The sequence below is a fragment of the Trachinotus anak genome, unplaced genomic scaffold, assembly GCF_046630095.1.
Source record: "Trachinotus anak isolate AG129_WGS33_773 ecotype Australia unplaced genomic scaffold, CSIRO_AGI_Tana_v1 ptg000026l, whole genome shotgun sequence".
In the NCBI taxonomy this organism is placed as follows: Eukaryota; Metazoa; Chordata; class Actinopteri; order Carangiformes; family Carangidae; genus Trachinotus; species Trachinotus anak.
Window position 1 is genome coordinate 3,327,876 of NW_027273877.1, and position 23,396 is coordinate 3,351,271.

A 23,396-nucleotide genomic window follows, 5' to 3' on the forward strand; every position below is an offset into this window, starting at 1 on the left:
CTCAGTTCTGTCCACCACAAACTTACCTGTCTACTTTTTGTCCATTACAGAGAATTGTCACATCTAATTCAAGATCCTCTGATTTTTTTCCTATGATTTGGTGAAAGTGTAAGAGTTTAATTAGGATTGGTATGAGGAGGAGTGGATTATCTCAAATCTGTTTTTTACCCTGGAGTTCAAGTGAAATTTTTTCTTGACATGTCTTTGGATGTGGCAGCTGCCTCTTCCATGGTGAACTGAGCTTGGGGGTTATTAAATTGCAAGCTTGGTAGCTAGCATTATTAGCATCTTTATTATATTTCCTAGAACCTGAACTTGATAAGCTTTCTGCATGACTATAAAGCAAAGAATACCATCTTTCTTTGATATGCTGTAAACACACACACATAATCCCAAGATATATGCATCGATTTCTTGTGCACATTAAGTACCATATTTCTTATGCATATTAAGTACCAGTAGAATTATAAAACCTCTCAGTGACTTCAAGCTATCATAGTTAATTAGTAATTCTTCTCTCTGTAAGATTTCTTTTCCATTAGCTTAGCTTTGTATTGATACATGATATTAACACGAGACATGTACCGCAGCAGATAAAACCATCCCACATCCTCTCAACTGTATCCTCTCCCACATCACTTTTGTTCCTGCCTGTAAGTCTTCATCCGCTCATCATCTTGTTCTGACCATCAGTACAGATCAAATTTAAACATTGCATGTATGTGGTAACATTTCCACTGTGCACACATAAAACCACATGTAGAAGAATGCATATACATGGAGGAACATTCACAAGATGTACTGGTGACTCATTTCAAAGGACATGAATCATAGAAAGAAGAAAAATAAAACAGTCGTTTTGGGTTAGTACCCAATGAATCGCAAGCTAATTGAGACTTTCTGTTAAAAAACCACTGAGGTTGAGTTATCAACAAATACATTAGTGTTTCTCAGATCCAAACATTGTATCAGCTTTTTTGAAGGGGCTTTTTGATGTTTACTGCATGTTTCCGGGGGTGAAGTGTTCAGTGCCTGTGGTCATAGCATTGTGCAATAAAGGGCAGTTTTTCTTTTGATTTCCAGCACTGAATGATTTCATTTAAGGATTTTCCTTGTCACGCTATGTCCATCCCAGATGGATCAAGAATGTGATTTTCAGAGGAGCACCTCTAGGAATTGTTAAATAAAGTCACCTCAGCTTAGGGGATAATGGTCAAGATAAAGTGAAAGCATGGCCTTACCAGAGAGCAATCTATTTGTCTTAATTTGTGTCATAAAAAACTTGAGTGAGTTTGAAATCGTGTGATCTAATCTAGTGAGCACCCTTTACACTCTCTGGTGCATTCAATCAAGAAGATAATTAAGAGTTTTAAATCTCTCGAGCATTTGCATGGTCCATTGAAATGTAACCACTAATACGTGAAAGTCCACCAGAGAAGAGCAACTGTAATTCTACAAAATCTTGCATCTTTTCAAATACAAGATTCACCTCCAGCAGCAGCCGTAAGGAGCACCCCTTTAAGGTTTATGCAGAGTTTCCACTGTATCATTTAAGAGAGCTCTAAATTCGCATTACGCTGGTTTTTACTCTCAGTCACTGGGTTTCTGTGCTCTGGTAAGAAGAAACTATGACATCAGCCTATGATTTTAACTCAAGCAACCAAACACATGTGAGAATCCCAGTTTTTTTGTCTTGTAATCTGGTAAAGTATGAGCACAAAGGTTTTTCAGACAACTCTTCCACTTGGGTATTATTTAATAAGGTCTAACAAAATGTTGACAGTTTTCATGTCAAAATCTGAGTGAGTAAACTCTACTCTTTTGACTACACACCTAGTAACATAAACACATTGGATTGTAAGTGTTAAAAGGTTACTGTGCATGCACCAAAAAATCAAATCAAACAACTGATTTCAATCTAATTGCATTTTTCTCAGATTATTTTTAATTTTACACAATCAAAACATGCTGGATTTAGTGAATAAATGAAATTGGCAAGCATGGATGACAAACTAAAACATAACACTTCTTTTTGCACACTTTAATTCTCAGAAAATCAAACAACTTAATCATAATGCACTATGTGTAATATGAAGTATAAAAACTGGTATGATACATCAGTGTGAATAGTCTGACTATATGGCAAATTTGCCATTGAATACAATACAGTAAGTGCACATAAGTTAAAACCTGGTGTTATGTTGAATTAAATCAAAATTTCTAGTGCTTTCAAATGGTATTGTTTTCTCATGCAGGCAAACAATTGTTTGAACGTAATCACACAGAACCAAGCAAAACAACCAAAATAAAAGGAAAACATTCAAACCCCTGTTTAAGATCATAAATCAAGTGAAACAGACATGTAAATGTGTCAGGGTATAGTGGTGGGCTATAAGGGTCTGAGCTTGTATTGGATCTCAAGGGCGGGATTCACTAGCAAAGGATGGGATGGAGGGTTTTGGGGGTTATCAGGTCAGTCGTAGGCATTACTTACTGTAATTTGTGATGGCCTTTGGATTGGGGTGGAGGTGGGCTTAATCATGATGCTACTTGTGATTTTGCTGTTGCCTTTGGCAGTAGGGGTGCTGCAATTAGCAAGCACCTGAGTCCTTTGCTCCTGGAGTGCAGGTGTGTGGCATGGACTCAGCGTTTGTGACGGAGTGCTGATGCTCTGAATGAAGGGGCTGCCTAAGTGAATGTGGATTTTGTTGTCCTCTGTGGTGATGACATTTGGTCCCGAGCTGTTAGACCTCTGGACCTGCCAGTTGCTCTGCCTTTCTGGGGTCACACGGAAGACGGCATGTCCTCCGACAACCTCCACTGGCTCCGTGGAGAGGGAGCGGTCAGGGGTGCCAGTTGTGACTGACACAATTTGTATAGGGGACATGGCTCTGTCTGGTGTTACAGAGCCACATGAGTCTGGGGTCATTGCTCTGGAGTATGTAGCCATAGTGAAAGGTGACAGGGCCCTGTCTGGTGAACATGGCTCATCAGACATGGGAGAACCTTTAGATTTTGTTGTTGGGGAAATGGATTTTGCAGTAGGGGATATAGAAGCATTCTGGATGATGGTAATTCTCTGTTTGGGTGGACCTCCACTTGTGGGTATGACGGCAGTGCTGGTGAATGACTGGGTGTTTTCTGTGGTTGGGCTGGTAATCTCTAGTGTGGCTGTGTTGTGTCCGTGGTCAGGAGTCACTTTAATGTGCAAAGGCTGCCCAGGACTGTGGGTCAACACAACATCTCCAGGCTGTACGTGGTTACCATTCTGCCGTGGCTGCACTTTGCCATTCACCTGATGGGGGGTGTCTTTGTTTTTAAGAAAAGGGACTCTTGCTCTTCTCATGTTGTTGTTTAGGTTATTTACATTATTAATGAGTGAGGGGCTGCATTTGGTGAGCTGAAGCTCGTTGCTGTAATTTGCATTATCTTCAGGTTCACTCTCATCATACAGTTTGCCGTTAACCACAGCACGTTCTAGTGGTGCCACTGCCTTGCAGTTGGGAGACATGAGGTCAAGTGGGTCTGTCTGAACTTCCTTGGTGGAAACATGAAGGTCTGAGAAGCGTCTTCCATTCATGCCAGGGCGAAGACTTTTGCTAAAGCGTCTGTATCTTTCAAGCTCTCGAGTGAGTGTCTCCATTTCTCTGGCTAGTTCTTTGTTTCTGACCTCCTGCTGGGTCAGTTTTCTTTGCAGCGTAGAGTGGTCTGTTTTCACGCGGCAAATGGACTCCTCTGTTCCCATGTATTCATGAATCTTTTCTTTCAGAGCTGCAACCTCTCTGGTCAAATGACTAGACTTTGCCTCCTCCTCTTTCAAGCGCTTATAGAGAACATGCTCTTGGTTGCACTCTTTCTTTTCAGCCAGTTGATATTTTGAGAGTTCTTTTCTGGATATTTCCAGCTCTTCCATCAAGACTTTAGCTTTCTCTTGTTCATTGGTGAATCTTTTCTCCAGTGATTCAAACTCCTCTGTTTTTAATAAATCACCCTCCACCACCTTCATGTCCTTTAATTTGCGTCTGAGGCGTTCAACCTCCTGGGTCAAATCCTTTACTTTGTTGTCCTCCTGTTGGAAGCGGTTAGCAATAGGTGTTTTGATGTGCTCCTCTTTAGCTTTGCTTCTCAGGTATTCCCTTTCTATGGTCTCAAGTGATTGCAGCCTTTTCTTCATCATATTTATCTTAGACTCCAAATCATTGCTCTTTTCCTCCTCAGCCCTTAACTTGGCCTTCAAGTCATCCCTTTCCTTTGTAGCGCTGCACATTTTCTCCTCAAGCTCAGCCTTTGACCTCAGTGCTTTCTTGCTCTCCTCAATTAGTTTCTCAGTTACTGATGTAACTTTGTCCTGCTCAGCCTGAAGTTTGCCAGTGCTGTTCTGGACCTTGTTCTCCATTTGCTTTAGCTTCTCCGCCATTGCCTTCCTCTCATCCACCAGCATGACTGTCAGAGTCTTTAACTTAGTTAGATCTTCCTTCAGTGTCAGCTCAGTCTTTCCCAGTTGGGTTTCAGCTGCTTCCAGCTCTTTGACCCTGACTTTCAAGACTTCCAGCTCACTGGTCAGAACCTTTGACACTGTCCTCTCCTTCTCCAGGTTACTTTTGAGTGAGCTGCATTCTTGTTTGCTCTTGCTAAATGCATCCTCTAATTTTTCTAAGTCCATAATTCTGTGGTTCAGTTTATCGACTTCAGCCTTCAGACTTCGGCTTTGGTTGGCCTCTTTCTCCAGTTTCTTGTTGAGGTCCCTGCAGTGGTCCTCCATTCTGATCAACTCTTCATCCTTTCCCTCCATTTCAAGTACCCTTTTCCGTAACTCTTCAAGTTCAGACATGAGGCTCGAGTTTCCACACTCACCACGGCTAATTTTGTCCCTCAGCTCCTGCAGTTCTTCCTCAGCTCTGCGCAGGGTCTTGTTGGTCTCCTCCAGCTCATCAAGCTGCCTGCTGAGAGCTGACAGCTTCTGGCGCAGCTGCCTGCTTTGGGCATCCTCACTGGTCAATTTGGCAGTCATGGTCTCTTGTTCCTGATGGTATCGACAAGCTTGGTCACGCAGCTCAGACTCCAAGCGAAAGACCTTTTGCTCCTCTTCCTGCAGCCGAGCATTAGCTAAGCTCAGCTCCTCTTGGGCTTGTGAAGCACTGACACTCAGTTCTTGGACCTTAGCTGTTTGTTGATTCAGCTGCTCAGTGAGACGCTGCTGTTCATCCACGACCATCAACGCAAATGACTTGAGTTTTGTCAGCTCCTCCTTCAAACTTGTGACCTTTTTATTGTTCTCTTCGTCTTTTCGTTCTTGGTAAGCCTTTTCTTGATCAATTAACAGCTTCAACCTGTAAAAAACAAAAACAAGGCACATATGATCTTCAAGAAATCCAATTCAGAATTAGCAATTTACATGAGAAAGTGTAAGAAAATTTACAAGAACATAGACAAGATTTCTGTATTGCAACATTATTTTTCCACTACACTTGCACTTTCTCTTTATTTCTGCTTTTCAACAGATTAACTTCCCAGTAAAATTAAATCATTGTAAAACTTAAAATTTCAGTTTCATTATTTTTGGTTTTGGTTTATGTTAAAGGTGCTTAAGAAACTCTACACTCTACCCACTGTCATTCTCCATTGGGCCCACTCCAAGCAATGACACATCATAAACACTGTTATTTTCCCTGCGTTTTTCAGGAGGACTAAAAGTTTTATGTCATGGAAAATTTAACACATCATAAAAAACCATTACTTTAGCTCTCTCAGGTTGGTAGTCTGAAATACCTGTGGTTCATTTTTTTTCATTGCCTTGTTGCCAACTAATTCTCATATGGTTTGGAAACCTGAGTTACTGCTGTAAATATTCAGGCTTCAGTTTAACAATCAGGGAATTTCTAAAAGTTTCCATAGTATTCAAGGCTGTATCATAAGACCTGTTAAGTCCTCTGGGAAATTAGGGGGAAAGACTGACAAACAGCCAAGTGTTGACGTTGACCTCTGAAAATGATCTCTCCAAAAAAGGTGTGACATACAATTAGAAAAATATGGGGATGTTTCTGACCAGGATGGATTTTGATGAAGTTATTGGTGTTTTATGGTAATCTGCAGCATTCTTCCATCTAACGTACTTAACCACACATAAACTGTGTATTCAAGTGGTTAATATGCTCATAGACTGCTACTGTGACTAAATGCATGTTGTAGAGAGGAAATGGTGACATTGTGCAAGTCAGAGAATAAATAAAAGGCACAGCCTTGTACATGGATAAGAAATAAAGTGAGACACACAGAGTTCAAGTTATGTGTATTTGTTTCAGACTGGATGTAAGCAACATTTCTCTTGTGTATATAAACATTTAATAAATTACTGTCAGAACTGATATATACAGTCTACAAAAACCAGTATCAATCAGGTAAAAAATCAATTTGACAGCATAGCATATGTAATATTTATATTTCACAACTAATTGTGTCTTATATTTATATAAATGAAGCCCAGATGAGGTACAAAGTGGTAAAATGATGTCAAGGTACATTACACATGTGCCATTGGATGCAGTGCTTTAAGTACAGTGTGCAGCCGGGGTCAGTGCGTCTGGTATATACATACATTACCGGGTCAAAGTGTCTACAGCCCCAAGGGGAGGGATGTTATGACTGCTGCGTGTGCAGCTGCCAGGCATTTCCACACAGATGGCCCACTGGCATGGAACAATCCTTTAATTAAGGGGTTCCTCTACTACCAACCCTCCTCCTCCTTACCAAAACCACCACCACCTACCCTCCCCATTTTTTCTTATACATTTAAAGGAATTCCCCCTGCTTCCAAAGGCAATTACAGCCCCAGAGAGTTTATACAGAAATCCCCCCACACACACAAATGCACACTCTCAGGGATCACTAATTCCACATGTACACTGGGATTGTGGGCCATGATGTAAGCGTGGTAGGGTGGGTCACTTCTCAGCACCAGAGTATATGTCTTCTCTTTCTTCAGTAGCTGCTAAAGGGCGGGGGCGGGTAGGGGGACACATGTAACTGGATCCATGTGTTGGACTTAGATCCAGACAATGCAACACCCAGTAAAATATTATAAGGGTATGCATAATAATTAAGAGTTCATTATCAGTGTGGTTTGGTTGGATTAGGGTTTTTTGTTGCGGCCATGTTTCAAGAAGCGAATGTACTACGATCATGAATCATCATCATGAGATTTTCTGGAAATGTTGCTAAAGCTCTTTTTTTTCTGTATACTCCTTCCTGATAAAATGGAAAATACATTTCTCACAGTGATATGCCATTCAGTGGAGTAGTTAAGAACAAAATGACAGTCAGCGCAGCCTGAGACATAAAGTCAGTGAGTACATTTACTCAAGTACTTCAGTACAATTTTATAGTACTTTTACGTGAGAAACCCGCTTTCTGTATCACTTGTATCACTTTCTACTCCACCACATTTTGGAGGCAAATGTTATACTTTTCACTCCACTACATTAATTTATCATCTTTATTTAATAGTTTCACCACAGATCCATACTATTAATGCAAAATACAATCTAATCTAACTAATAAATCATGATACATTATTATAAATATGGCTACCAGGCAGTATATATAGCAGTCAGAGTCAGCTCCATTGTCACCAGCTTGTACTTAAAGAAAAAGATTTGAGTACTACTTCCACCACTGATATTTTGTGTTAACAGGGCTGCTATTGCATTATTTTAAGCATTTTGGTTTTTAAAAGGTGCTGTAACCAAACTCAAGTCCCACCAAAAACTACTGTAGATCCTTTTTGTGTTTTAAGGTCTGTGAATATTCCAGGTGCTTTCTAGCTTTGTTGACTTAAAGTTTGCCCTTGTTATATCCTGGCTCTTAGAATTTGTTGATAACATTTTTTAATCATGTTTCATACTTTTTTCAAGGACTCTGGATGTGTAAGTGTAAAGACTGTCATTTAAGGAAATATGTCTTATCTAGAAACCTGCATGTGTTGAAAAATTACATTTTCCTTAAGTGGATTGTATATGTGGAAGCAGTGCGTTGTTGAGTGAAACAAGCAGACATCTTTCTTGCAAACCAGCCTGTTGCCTGTAATCACTGTTTATTCAATCTCTTATCTCAGTCCCCACTGTTTTTCTTGTGATGTCATCAGCCAAAATAGAAAGAGAAATGTACTTTGTTCCCTAGTAGGACTGGAAACTTTGCCTATCGCTCTGTTTTAAAATACTTAGCCTATAAGTCCTGAGCTGGATACTGTATGCGAGGGCACTTTATATTAATAAAGACAGGACCTTTGAGAGGAAACTGCATGGCTCATATGCTCAAAACACACTGCTCACCTCACACCAGTGAAATCACTTTTAGCCCTCCATGGGACTATTTTGTTCTGTTCCCAGTGCACTTTGTGGTACGTAAGGAAATGTTGATCCATATCTATTCCTGAATTTTTTCTCATCAAGGACACACACATAGATGAGGGTATTTGGCCAACATAGCCACATCTGAGACCATTTTTGTTGTTAGATATAATTTAGTGCAGATTTGCAAGTCTCCATGTTATATAGATGGGGGGGCGATAGAAGTAGTGACCTTAGGTGAAAAAGTATAATCCTGCAGCTGACCCTTAACTCGTGTTGGGGACCAACCACATTTAATGAGTAGTCGTAACTCAACTGATCAGCTTTCGCCATCTAATATGAGGCACTAGAAGCAGCTGCCTTATGTGTTTAGGGAGCACAAATAATACAGCTGGTCTATAGAACATTCGTCCACATTTCATTGTGAGAAAGCAACCCTTTCATGCAGACATCCGTACAGCTTGAAAGAACATTATTTTGGAGGAATAAATTGTAGTAGTGCTGCAAATAAAGCTGGTGACATAACCATTTCATGGCTATCAACATTACAAGGCACCTTACCACCCACTCTGCAGCCTGTCCAACTTTTGCAACAGGCACCAATAGTGGACTGGTTTCCCCTGAAAACGGATGCATGATCACCACTGTGGGTCGTTAATGTTTCATGGAAAAATGGGTTGCACAGAGTGATTCGGTGGGTTAGGGTGCTAAAGTGGATATCTTTACAGGATTGTTTCTGGCTTTGTTGCAAATGTATTTTTGACTTACCCTCAAATGCAAGCTAACAAAAATGCCATTTAAAAAGAAAAGGAAACCTTCAAGGGAGTCACATCTAGCCACACCAGCACACATTACAGCTTTACAGAGGGCTTCCCTCTCTGTACGTGGCTCCCAAAGCTGGAAACTGTGGCTCACCCGCTGCTTAAAGCTGTGTTGCAAGTTCCATATGTCACTGCTGCTGTGCCATTTCCTAACCACAAGTGGTTAGGTTATATATGTACAGACCAATGTGCATACACACATGACCACCTCTGTTTTAACAGAGACTTGTGGATGGTGGGCTGAATGCCCTCCTGTGTGACAGAGTTTGAAGGGAGGACGCTGATTAATGCAGTGCATGGACTGTATTTTAAGTCCACACAGGCTAAGTGATATGCCCCCAGAGCACAATCAACATGTGTAAAATATGTAGCACTGATATTTATTAACTTCCTGGCTGTGGCAGTATGCTTAATGGAGTGGTGTGTTACCAAGAGGTGTGGATTTGACTGTTCTAAAACTTTATATGTTTTTATGTGGGAATAAATTAGATTATATTTTCATAATCCTGAATATACATTATGGAAGTGCTGCTATTTGAAACCTTCCATTCAGTATTGAAATACCACACATTCAGTCCTTAAAACATAGCTGCTATTTTTTGCAATTAAGTCTTGAGATAATTCTTCATTTCAATGATGTAATTAACTTCCATGAAAGCAGTTATAATTGTAAGAGTCATTTGTTCTATATCTCATATTTAAAACAGGATTTTGCATTGATTTCCACAACCACAGTCTAACAGGAAAGAAAAGAACTAGATTCCTCTGACAGTAATGAGCTTCCAAATGTTCTTAAAAGCTTAAAATAACAAATAACTCCTGGGTTTTATGCTAAAAAAACTAACTATTATCACATAATTAATTTTTAGTATCTTGTGTGAAACTAAGTCATCACTATTTCTGCAATTATGTGAGAGATCCCTGAACACTGATATTACATAGTCTGTAATAAGACATGCTTAACACCTCTTCCCTCTGTGAATAAGATTTAAGCCACTGTTTAAACAGTTAATCTCTCCGGTCAAGTTTGCAATGGCAGATCACTGTGTCCGACTTCTCCGCAAGCATGTTAGTACAGCTACTTCTTCAGTTTCTGAATAATGAATCAAAATGTGTCAGCATTGCTTTAGGGGTATGTAATATTTAATTAAATGAAAGAGAAGTTAAACCGATGAGTTACACTCCCTTGCTTTGAGACATTAAGGTTCCCGCCACAGTTTATGTATAATTTCATACATTTGAAAGAATTTAAACCTTGAACTTCCTCAGATTTTGTTAAAAATTCCTTGAGATACTTTTGATGTGTGGGTTTTTGCTGACTTGGAAAAACATTATTCTAAACGTCTTAACGTCTTAAACCAGTGGTTTTAAACTTTTCATAAGTAATTTACAGTAAATACATAAAAAATATTAACTCTTAAGCTCAAGAGAAGTATAATTAAAAACACATTATGAGACGTACTATTTCTAAGTGCACAAGAACACCAGCATGAAATGATGCTACTCTCAACTCTGTAGGTTTCCAAGCCAATGAAGTGATCGACAACTCTTGTAAAAGTTTTGAAAGTTTTTTCCCTCAAATGCAGAGTTTTATAATAATATTCAGTTTGCCTACCTGTGCCAAAGGCTTTCCCAGGTTCACTGCCATAAGCTCATTATGTTGCCGCACAACGCCCGACCCTCAACTCTTCCTCTGTGTGTGTGTCTCACTCTCTTAGTAGCTGTAATGTGGGCATTCCTGCAGTCAGACCAAACAATAAGGGATGTGCTCCCTGCCTATGGACCATTACATCATCAACATGTCCTTATATGGAGCTTTGCATTGCAGAGGCTTGCAAGAAGGGGGTGTGCTTGCTCGTTTGTGTGAGTGTGTGGTGTGTTCGTGTCTTAGTGTTTGAGCGAGTCTCCTGAAGAAACTGTTTAACTAAAGGATGTGGCAGAGGAGAGGGAAAGGTTTTTGTTGACGTATGTAATGTGTGAAATATCTGCCCGGTCTGTCACTGCTCCGGAGGCAGGGAAGTAGGTGAGGAGAGACGAGGAGTTCAAGTTACAGTATTTCCTTCTGGCTCTTGTCAACTTAGGTCATTTATTCAGCCAAGGAGGGAGGAAAAAAGAATCAGCTTGCAATGTTAATAAGAATTTCTTGGATGAGGATTTGTAATTGAGACCAAAACTGAAGAACAAGACAAGGCATGTAACACATACAGTATCTCTGACATGTGAAATGTGTAGTTACAGCCCACACCCCTGACATTTTGACAGTTTGACTGGTTTCAAATGGTTTGTTAGATATACTGTTGCTGAGTGCCAATACCTACTTGCTGGAGTGCCTACATAGTTTCAGTAAGGAATGCTAACACTGCTAACATCAAGGTAAAACTCAAGGTAAAAAATACTTGGTCTCATATCATTATTAGGGTGTTTCGAACTGTTGTTTTTGTGCACATAATGGCTGATTTGTTTCCAGGAATGTATCTATTCTCTCAGCAAGTGTCCTTAAATTATTTCTAGTATTAATACCATTAACTCTTCACAGGGAGATTTGGTACATTATGTCTTTATACAGGCATAGGTGCATGAGAAATGATTACTTTATATTAGAGGAACACTTTGACACTTGGGAAATAAGCAAACCGTGTGTCACTTTTACACTTTGGTTTTTCTATGAATTAGTGAGAGTTAGAGGTGGTGGTTAGCAAGCTCTTTCTGTCTGTTTTTGGTCTTTACACTAAATTAAGCTAAGCTAGCTTTCTCCTGGCTTCCCTTTCATATCCAACAGACTGATATGAGAGTGGTATCTGTCTCTTCATGTAAGTCTTTGCAAGAAAGCAAATAAACGCATTACCCAAAGTATGAACAATGCTCATAATACCTCAGCATGTGAGCGGCCCTTACATGTTGCAGCTGTGGTTGTAATGGAGCTAATTTTAACTCAGTTTCATTATAAAGTGGTCAGGTTTTTTTATGTATAAAATCTTCAGCTGCTAACTAATAAGTTATTAGAATTGTCAAACAATGTCAATGGAGTACAACAGTACAACTTTCCTTCTGAAATGTAGTGGGACAAAATAGTAACAGTAACACAAAACTATACCTGAGTACTGTTACTTTCCACTACTGTTATGTATCTTGCAGCAAACACTGTGAGAATATCTGAGGTGAGGGTTGGATAATTAAACATCTTACCTGTGGGTGTAAAAGTGGCTTTAAGCTAATGGCTATACAAACAAAACAATGGATTTTCATGTGGGAGTATAATCATAGTTTAAGCCGGCACACATTTCTCTTTATCAGTGGCACATTGTTCAGTTCACAATGCCTCAGTCTTAACTTTCATTATCAGATTGCTCTTACCTAACTCATACATTTCTCTGACTATAGCTGGTGACTAGTCTCAACATTGTGCGTCACCAATTATCATATGATGGGAGCAAATTTTATAGAGATTTTTCAGGGTTTTTCTATTGTTGTGAGAAAAATGTGCCCTGTTTATTCAAACAATAGGACTGGTGACACTGCATGATGCACAAACATATGGGCAAGTGACTTTAATACTTCCTGACAAACATGGTGCAAGAACAATCTCATGTTTGGTGTAAGGCGAAAATGTATGACATACAATACGACATACAAAAAGACAGCAAGTTAGTCACATATACCTAACAGTCTGTAAAAACAAGTGCATTCTGTCACTACGCTTCGGGCAGCACTTTGCAGTTATAAGTGATCCCAGCAGTGTAAGAGAATAACAAGGGCAAGACTCTTCCTGTCTCCTGCCCGCTAAATAAAATATGTCATGGCTTCACAATGGCTGAGGTCACTGTTACTAAATGTTACGAGCTTTACCAACCACGCTGGAGATTTGCCCAGATTAATCTAAAGCTGCACTCAGCAGGACTTTTATGTTAAAATAAAAACATGTCGTACATATCTGACCAACACAAGGATGCAGATTAAACACACATATTGTAAGTGGTCAATCGATGCACGTCATTTATTCTGACTTCATGACCCTTCCTTTCAATTTGCACAATTACAAGTGCCTGGTTGTCCCTTTTCCACTGTCATTAATGTCTGGCTTTAAAAGATGTAATTACACAACAGACGTATAATACTGATAGGAAATGAGGCTGGTGTGTTCACGTTGTGTTCACATTGAGTCAACTTTACACTGAGTCACCAACATCTGAACAACTTTATTAAGTCCAGAAATGTAAAACAGGAATCTCCCATCTTTGACCAACAGCGTCTTCCAAGCAAAATTTGATTTGGTAAACTGCTGACGAATACAACGAATGCCAGCATACACACTGTGACTTGCAGTCTGTTGGTTTAGTGGCAGATGGAGCAGAGTTCATGTGTCGCAGCAGGAGCCAGACACAACTTGCAAATTCCTAAAAAAAGTAACAGAAAACATGTGTCCGGACGACTTATTTATAAAAAAAAAAAACTGCAATTAATCATGGTGTTTTTGACCAATTCGAGGAGGCTGTTGTTGGAAGACAATGAATGAGGCTGTATGAAAAAGTTTGGATGGCCAGTCTGTGCTCACAGCGCTGATAGAAGCCAAGGATACCATTTGTTTTTGGACAGGAACTCACCAGGTTGCCCGTGTAAACACACCAAGTTTGATTTTGTTTGGAAAATAGTTCAAGTTTTAAACTTGATATTGAAAAGACTGAATATTTTCTTTAAGCACCATATGGTAATTGTCACATGTGTTTTTGACAGCTAAAGGCCAGAGGTTTAGAGGCTGGAGGAGTTGGAAGCACAACCAGAACAGCGCAGTTGAGCTTCCTGCTGAGACTGAAGTCTCAACTCTGTCTCTGTCTCTCACTCCTCAGAGAGACCAGTTCCTGTGTCCACTTGATTTCTGCAGAGACTTTACTCTGAAACGCTCTAGAGTCTTTTAAGTAGCACTGTAATGCTTTGCCACAAGGCTATGGGGAATTGGTGAACTGTAGTGCACACTTGGGTAAAGAAGGATTGATTGCATACAATTTAAAACGCTCTTCACATTTCACAATCTGCAGATTCAGAGTCACAGAGTCCAACAACTGCCCACTGAGCTCCAGCTCTGAACTATGATGTATTTAATTTTTGTGTTCTCCCCTTTTTACTGCAACAAACTGTTTGTTCTTGGAACAAACAATTCGGTCATCCAAAATTAGATTCTATTTCTGGATCTGGACATATTCGGGCCCCTGAGTACTGTACACTTGAAACAGATGTCAGGGATCAAACACAAGAGCAGGCCACACAAACATGTTTGCTGTGACAAGCCTCTGCCAAATGACAAATAGTGGGGAAGTGAAGATGTATTATGTAACCTCCGTGGGATGACTATAATGCTGACAATACCCCGAAGAATGCAGAGGTTTGGGATTTGGTTTGGATGAGCAACGTGTGCGGTTCGGGAAGGCAGTTGTTAAATCCAGAGGCACGATCTTCCGGCATTTCAGCGTGTTCTTCAGAGCTGGAAATTCCAAGAGTACAAATGACAAAACATGAGCTACACAGATGAATGAATGAATGCATCTGCTTCATGAAGCAGCAGATGATTTGTGATTAGAAAAACTAGTCCCACTTCAATTGTGACCTGCTTTCTCAGGCTGTTTTCAGACCGACATTTAAAAAAAGCTGCCTCAGGGCATCCTTGTGGCCTAGCGGTTAAAATGCCTACCTTATAATTGCAAAGTTTCCAGTTTGACTCTTACTGGGGACCTGTGTTGCATGGCATAACCCTCTCTCTCTCCTCGTGTTTGCTGTCTGCACCTACACTGTTGCTGTCAAATAAAGTGCCAAAAAACTATTTTAAAGGAAAAAAACAAGTTGTCTAAAAAAAGAAAAAAGTAGAGCCAAGATCAGCTTTTAGCACAACAACATCCTGAAATGCACTAAACAGGCCATGCATACTTGGCAGATGACTTTGCAACATGAATGAATGGTGTCATTTTACAGTTTACCTCATAATTGTCAAGACACAGGCTGAAATGAAACTGTTATGTGGTGTCTCATAGACCTCATAGCTCCTGTGACACTGGAGAGATGCAAAAATGGCAGCAGATGAAAATGTCGGATCCCAGTGGAGCAATTGATAAAGCATAAATGTCATATTTCCATCATTGTTTCCCACACAGTTTTGGCTGTTTGAGGTTGGACTGGTGCTCCATCTCATTGCTCATCTTTTTCTGCAATGGTTTAATATCAACCCACAACCTAACATTTGCAACCAGAAACAAATTAATTTGCATTTTCTTTTCCAGATTTTATGGAAAACTTTCTGAACTTTTCTGGGTTGTTTCTGTAGCAACATGTTCACACCAATACAAGGGACTGTATTTGGTCTGAATCCTTGCTTAGACCTCAAAGACTTGACCTCTACTGTTAGGGTTACGTGTGTGAACACATGATATGAGATATCCTTGATTTCTGTTACTTACACAGTCTCCTGCTACATGTGACGAAAAGTACAGCTGTCATCTGAGCACATTAAAGTGCTGCAAATGCGTTCAGGCAAAGACACACATGTTAGAGTTTGTAGCTGCACATTTGTGTGTGCATGTGCGCTGGCTGGTACCTGATACAAAGCATGAATCTTGAAAACCATTAATGTCGAAACCAGATGGAAACGAGAGATATCGCAGAGTGTAATAAGTGTTCCTACCTGTGTGAGAGCTACAGGAGTGAATGCATGTCTGTCTGACTCTTTTTTTGCCCTATAGCTAAATGTGTGAGTTAATGATCTGATCAACTGTCTGCAGGCTGCACAACCAGACACAGTCAGAGATAAAGACACACACTCACCCTCTGCATTTAGTGTGATTTGGTGTGATTTCTGGTGCACATCAGACAAACCGCCTCTCTGCAGCCGTTGCAGACGAGGTCTGGTCTTGCCCCGTACACTCAGCGCTGACACGCACATGCTTGTGCGATACGCACAGCCCAGGGGCTGATTACCTGACATACATACATGACATCATCGGCTTGTAATCAAATCCATATGTCTCCTTCCCTCCTCTCTCTCTCTCCAAGACTGTCTCTATCTCTTGCTGGAATTCTGTCTCTTTTAATCCAACCATGACTTTGTCTCCATGTTCCTCTTTCTGTTTGTTTTTCTTTTATCCACTGTCCCTCTCTCATGTCTTTCTCTCTCTCTCCTTCACAGTGTTTCTGTCTTTATCCACCACCTATGTTTTTTCTTCTGTCTGTCTCTTGTTTCAGATCTCAGCCTGGGCCTCAGCATGGGCTCCACTGTTAAAATGGAACGTGATTTTGATTGCCAGGCTAAAAACTCTCATGTGGACATTTGCTGGCCTTTTATGGCAAAATTCTGGTTTTATGGCCATTCTCTGGCTGAAGACCTTTTGCTTATTGTTGTGATGACATGTTATAGAGTCCAAATAGTTCTAATTGGCTGTTAAAGGTGGACTTGACTCATCTGTGTTTGTGTTTTCCTTCTTTAACTTACATTCTCTTGTTTTATTTATTGCATCTCTTCTCTTTACGCAACTTTACCTTTATTCTAGCTTTAGTTATGTAGTCAATATAGTCAATGCACCCCATGTCTGTACCTTTGCACGAGGAGTGTGTACAAGAATGTGTTTGTGTGTCTGTCCCACTAATGAAACATGAGAATGATAGTAAGGTGATGCGACCTTGACCTTTCAGGATTTTATTGGGTTATTTTTCTTCTCCAGCTGCTTCACTCACAGAAGTTTTTAGATTTTCCTTCATTTAAGTTTGATGTGAATGTTAACAAGGATTTAACTTTTATTTTCAGACTTAGAATAAAATCTGGATAAGTTCTTCCCTTTAAAAAAGAAAATTGTCAAACTTACGTATTTCTAGGGAGATTTTACAGATTAGTCAACTACCATTATTAATATTAGACTAACAAAAAATCCAAACATGTTCTTTTCTGTTGAGTCTGAGTGTCTGTGTCTGTCTCCATTATTCACTTTTACTGTTACATAACAAGGATTTCACTGTCCCATGTATCCTCAGGACACCCATCGAGTTCTTCACTTTTTTCACTTAGATTTCAAGATTTTTGTTTGTGTTCAGCTCCACTTCATATGATTAGAAAACAAATCTATGAAACCATTAACAACAGATACAATAAGCTCATTACACAGCCCTCCCCATTTCTGGTGAGGATGTGTAAAAGAAATGAATTTGATAAGAGACGTTTTAACAATGACAAACCATGGCTTCATTGAGACAAACTATTTTAGCGTGGTAAAGGTACACAATAGCTCATTTTTCTTAGTTCGTGAAAGGATAATCTTTTGTTTATCTTTGTCAGCTCCAGTGATAGGAACAAATAGTTCTCTGTACCCAACTGCATAACGAATGAAACACGTCATCCCACCATGGGGTGATATAAGATTATGGGCGGGAATCAATCATGCAGCTACAGATTGAAGGGCTGGATGAGGCAGACAGGCTGTAATTTACAGACTCACAACAGCTATTGTCTAACAAACGGTCACACTGGGAATGAGAAATTAAGAGAGGTGTGCAGAAGTTTGTGTGTCTGTGTGTGTGCAGTCGACAAAGCAGGCGTGTGTCTGCTGCCCTCAATTGGTACAGCTGATAATCATTACCCCTCCAGCACTGTGGACTTTGATGTAAATCGCAAACACTTAAGGAGGATGTTGCGATCACTGTTTGCACAAATGTGGTAGATTTCAAAGGCCCAAGGCCACACATCAACCACCAGCAATTACATGTACAGTATGGCAAGAGCTTGGCACCGGCTGGCTTTACATAATGTATCATAGACTGCAGACACAGACGTCCTCACATGTGGTTCAGGACCATTTCAGATCAGAAACTTTTGAAAAAGATGAAAATGCAACCGCGTCTGTGAGAAATTACCTTCATATACAACTAATAAACAGGAAATGCAATGCTGACCAGCTTACATTTTATTACGTTTGTTGAATAATATATCTGGTTAGTCGCAGGTGTATTAGTTCAGGTTAAGGTTAGGGAAGGAGCATGGTCTGGTTCAATACAGAAAAATCTGCGCTGACTTGAGATACGACCAAAATGACAGGTTTTACTAACCTTAACCAAAGTGCTTTTGTTGAATTTGAATTTGTCACTACAACATAACTGGGAAAAACAATTTATTACCATATACATTTCATTTCTAGGAGACACGGTTGGCAAATAGAAATGAGCAACAACTGACACAAAATTATCATGTATGAGACACCTCTTTCGCTCCATCAGTCCCAGCTGCTGATATTTCATTGCCCACACAAAGCAGCTGTCATCGACACCACCCATTATGTTCCAGATGTGTGTGTGTGTATGTATGTGTGTATTCATTTTGGTCAAACTGCTCAAACTGGATATTATTTAAGTCTATAAACTATATAAAATTGGATTGTTAGAATATAATGTGTATAATAATGATTCAGTTGTGATCTCTTATTTCTCAGTAGGGTAACTCGTATTGCACAGACTCTCATTAGACTTCACACCCAACTCTAACAAGGACAATAGCTACACAATAGGACATGGGTCTTGTAGCTTGACAACAAATTCACAGGAAGAGCGGAGGTGTACACACACTCTAATCTGTGCAGCTGTCAAGTGAGCAGCGTAGATCTTCCTCCGGAGACTCTTTGATGGTTTCCTGATGGATTAGTATTGATCTGCAAGAGCTGCTCTCTAGTCAGATTTCAAGGAGCTGAGCTTTCTCAAATCATCAAGTCAGACAGGATGAAACGCTCAGTGCCATTTTTCCCACCTGTGTGCTTTTAGATCTTCCTGTTAATCTATTCTTTTGAGATATAAAAGCTGTATTTTCACAGCTCATGATGCTCCAGCCTCTATATGGGTTTGCAAAGTAATTAATAAGTAGGGTGAAGCAGGCATTTGACTAACAGCCCAGCCGCTGCCTAATCTCTTAATGTTTGCCTTCCCAGGGGCAACATCCACACCCCAGCCTCACCTCTGTCCTAATCAGCCCCTCAGCCTGCACCAAAACAAAGGGTGTATTTACACAGTTTAAGATAACTGCGCTTCAAAGCCAGCAGTGCTGAGGCTGTGTTTAAGAGGGAGCATACATATCTAAATGGCGGTTCAGCCTGGAAAAATTACAGTGTGACCACCAGCCAATGGAGGGGGGTTTTAAGGAAAAGCATGTAGCATCTCCCTGAGCTAATACAGTTTTCAGTTTAGCCACCCACGCTTTCCGACACACATTTACAGAGCAGTTAGGACAAACAAACTTCTGTTAGACCTACAGCAACAGAGGGAATTCAGCCATCACTGCTATGTATCCCTCCTGCTTAGATATCCAACTCATTTACTCATTCTCTGACTTATCTACAAACACTGTCCAGCATCTTTAAACACAGGAAATGGGTTTCCTAATCTGGTCATCCTTTCACAACTGCATTAATGGAAAAAATCCAAAAGCCTCCATGAAATCCACTCCACTGATAGGGGTGTCATCACATTGCTATTTCAGCACTGGCTTGTTTAAGGGGACAAATCCAGGGTCGGTTTGAGTCAGAGGAGAGCGTTGATGAGCTGCAAGGCAACAATTTGGACAAGGAAGGGGTTTACGTAACAGATATGAAAACACACTTTCGGCATTTAGGTAGCAAACAACATCATCCTGTGTGTGAATTTCCATTTAAGTAGGGTGTTTAGCCGGCCAAGATAAGTTCTTGTTCTAGCCTTTTGAGTTGTTAAAACAGAAGCATTTGGTATCTAGTAAATATGTCATAACAACATGAAAAACATATTGTCATGTGAAAATGACAAGGGCCGTAGTATTGCACATAAATATGGTCATACACGGATGACACAGTAATAAAAGTCTCTTCCATCTTGATGTAAAACATTCTGCTGAAGGCAAAACTTCAAAAGTTTCTAGTTTTTGGTGCAGATGGAAATTTCCATCTCAAGTGAATGCAGCATAAAATCACATTTGTTTAATCCAAATAACTGTAACTGTACAGCACTGAGTATTCATGTCAACATAATCAGTGTGGAAAGGAATGTAGTCTGTTCCAGTATCTTAACTCTACATAGAAAATCAACCATTTTTACTAATTCGTGGCCTAACAACATATACATAGCTGAAGCTTTATGTATCTATGTTATGTGCATTTTGTATTTTACTTTCTTTTTTCTGTTTTCTTTCTGTATTAATTTCTCTTTCTGATCCCTCTATCACTGAGAGCCTGTCTGTTCTTTCTCTTTCTGTTCTCTCTCTGTAGATGACACACCCCTGACAGAACTCACCAGATGTCCTCATTCGTCATATATTTGAACCCTCTCATAACGTTTTGGCTCTGTTTAGTACTACAGAGGAGCGGGACCTCAGATGACACATAATTTTTCAGAAATAATGGCTCACATGTGAAGGGATTAGTGTGATTAGAAGCAATGACAGGTGATCTGTTAGGTGTTGTAGTATTACAACAAATACAGACACACTGTAGGTGAGTGATGTGTTAACCTAAATGAAAACATTGTTTTTCATTCATTTCACTCATTTCTGTAATTTAGATCACACACACAGCAAAGTAAAGACCAGTGCGAGCTTCAGTGCAAATCACCATGCTTTATTCACCAGATACCACTTTGATGAGAGAAAAATAGACAAAAATGTCCCCTGCCTATTGTAACAACTTCCTTTACATGTTTTATTCGAGGTGTTTTCCTCCCTTTCACTTCTTCTCTTTGTCTCTTTCTGTCCCCGTCCATCCCTTTCTTGTCTTCCTCTCTTTCTCCTCCGTTCTTTTCCTCTCCCTCGTCTTATCTTCCTGCTCCTCTCTCACCATTTCCATCACAACCAGCCAGCTGCTTGCTCACCCTGGATCCTCCCACTGGCTGCTCACCTCTTTGTGTTCAGGAGGAATGTAAATGATAGTGATTCGGGATGTGGGGTGTGACGCTTGCATTTACTTTAGCGAGACAGAGCTGTGATGGACTGAGTCTGTGAGTGTATGTCGGACTCCCCTTGCAGAGTGCTCAGTGGGGATGAGACCCTGGCCGGGCGGTGGTTTTGGGATCCTGGACACAAACTCTTTCTATTGTCTGTTCACTTCCTGTTTCAAGCTTTGATTCTAACAATTATTTGGCAACTGACCTCAAATTGTCTCCAACTCTGAATTAAAGTGAGTAGAAGCAGATTGAGGCTCTTACCACTTACCCGCCACGTCATTGCTTCAATTTCTCATGGATTGTTGTATGTCATCCCCACATCTGTAGTTGTTGTTGCAACTTTTTTATCCCTTAAAAGACATATTTTTCTTGGTAGTGTGTCATCCCTTTGTCTCCTGTCTGTTATTTAGTCAATGCACAAAATGATGCATTTAATTTAATTGAATTTAGGTGCTGTAAAGAGCTTGACTTAACTTGTTTCATTTGTGTTTTTTGGTTAAGACAACTGGACTGGACTCTCTAGACCAATGACTGACAGCTGCTATCGTGAGTTGTCTGTTGACATATGGGAATCTTTCCCATCAATAGCTTCCCTCCCACATCATGTCAACACAGTTTTAGCCTAGCATGCTAGCTTCCACTTTTGAAGTCTAATGCAAACTTAACAGCTCAGTGGGTTCTCCTAAATGTTGAATGTTACAAAGGGACAGATGTTTTTAAGAGCTGTCTTGTATCAGTGGTCACAGGCAGCTTGACAGAGGCTTGAAGCTTTACAAATATGTCAAAAGTTATCCTCTTTTGAAAAAATAAAAAGTTAGAATTCAAATTTCATTTGGACAACACTGTGCCTAAAGTGATTAACTGTAAAATATTGTGAAAATCTCAAAGGTTGATGTTCAGCATGGCAAATGGAAAAAATCCATGTCAGTATGTTTGTACTGAAGCCAGTGAATGGATATCTTTTCCAAATGTTTTTCTGGTCAACTTTTATCCTGCAGCCTGGATTAAACAGGTCAGATTTGCACACTTGTGTAGCTGTTTTAACCGTGACTTTATGCCACGCCAGTCCATAAAATTTGAAACCTCTGAGGGAAGTGGAGAAAAGGGGGCATGTTAGGGATACCATGGTACAGGGCATTGGTGCTGTTTTCAGATCTCTTGGCTGCATTAGGCTTCCCGTGGCAGAAATACTTATAATGTCGATGAAGTGCACCAGTGGGATACCTTAGTGCATGTCGAGGGGCTGGCTGAAAGGCTTGGATCAGCAGTGTTATTAATGAAAGGACTGAATGTTGGATTTTAGCCCACCTCTATTCTGGGTGATGTCACCGTCTGGATAGACACGACTAGTCTCACCTCAGTGACTGAACACAACAGATGGCTCACATCTGGAGGGAATCCAGAGAGGCATTTTAGCACTGAGGGTTATGAGGTTTAGCTTTGTCCACTGACTTTCAGTGATGATGAGGATTGATGGTGATTTTATTTTTCTTTTAGTGCAATTAGCTCTGGCTGGGTGCCTAGTCTTGAGAGGTTTTACAAGATATTTAAAATATGTAGAAACATCTCTTGGCGTAGTTGCATGGATCTTTACATGCATCTCTTTTTTTCCTATGTTCTGAAACATTGAAAGTAAGTTTAAGAATTTCCAAAACATATTTCTTTCTTGTTAATGTTTACAGACTCATAAAAGCAAACCCAAACAGTTCTCTTTTTATTAACTTTGCTGGATGATACAACACATAAAACATATAAAATACTACATGTGCCCTATTTCTTAACATTTTCTCATTTTTCTTTTGAACATAGCTGTCATATCAGAATGTTTTGCAAATGTAAAATGAGTCAAATAATATTTCACTGACAACAATAATGGCATGCAAAACTAATTTCTTCATGCATCCATTTCTAATGCAACAGCAGTTTCAGACTGTTGGCCACTCAGTAGCTTCAGTCGCTGGGGCTTAACTGGAACTCAGTGTTTTGTTTGATCCTTAAAATGCATTTAATTTTACCCTTCTCAGCAACAGAAAGGCTTTCATTTAAATGTAATATTAAAATTTGGATGCAGTGTAGTCCCTCTGAAACAACTCCAAGGCCTAACAGAGCAAAAGAATAGCTGCTAAATCAGATTTTTATGTTATTTTGGGTTGAGCATAAATCTGGCTGTAATATACGGCTTCTTGAAATGTGAGCTCATAATTTTCTTTGTTTGAAAAAAAAAAAAGAGTGCGCCTTTGGAATGAGCTCATGCTATACTTACATTAAATTAGAGAGATCCAGGCATAGCATTTATTCTCTCTTGTGTTTG

General features: G+C 39.9%; 2 protein-coding genes across 6 annotated transcripts in view; one reads left to right on the forward strand and one right to left on the reverse strand.

The window, feature by feature from the left end:
- The window catches only part of LOC139609760 (epithelial cell-transforming sequence 2 oncogene-like), a 75,812-nt gene that overhangs the window by 17,471 nt on the left and 34,945 nt on the right, over positions 1-23,396 (forward strand). The gene's annotated exons all lie outside the window — the stretch shown is intronic.
- filip1l (filamin A interacting protein 1-like) overlaps positions 1-23,396 on the reverse strand; it is a 63,963-nt gene that overhangs the window by 3,733 nt on the left and 36,834 nt on the right. For 2 of the 3 annotated variants that reach the window (XM_071464713.1, XM_071464714.1), the window contains exon 5: positions 2,495-5,330. In XM_071464713.1, the coding sequence (XP_071320814.1) occupies positions 2,495-5,330 (2,836 nt within the window). Of the gene's footprint in view, positions 1-2,494; positions 5,331-10,781; positions 10,933-23,396 lie in introns of those variants that run through there. The other variant, XM_071464715.1, reaches the window with a different exon arrangement.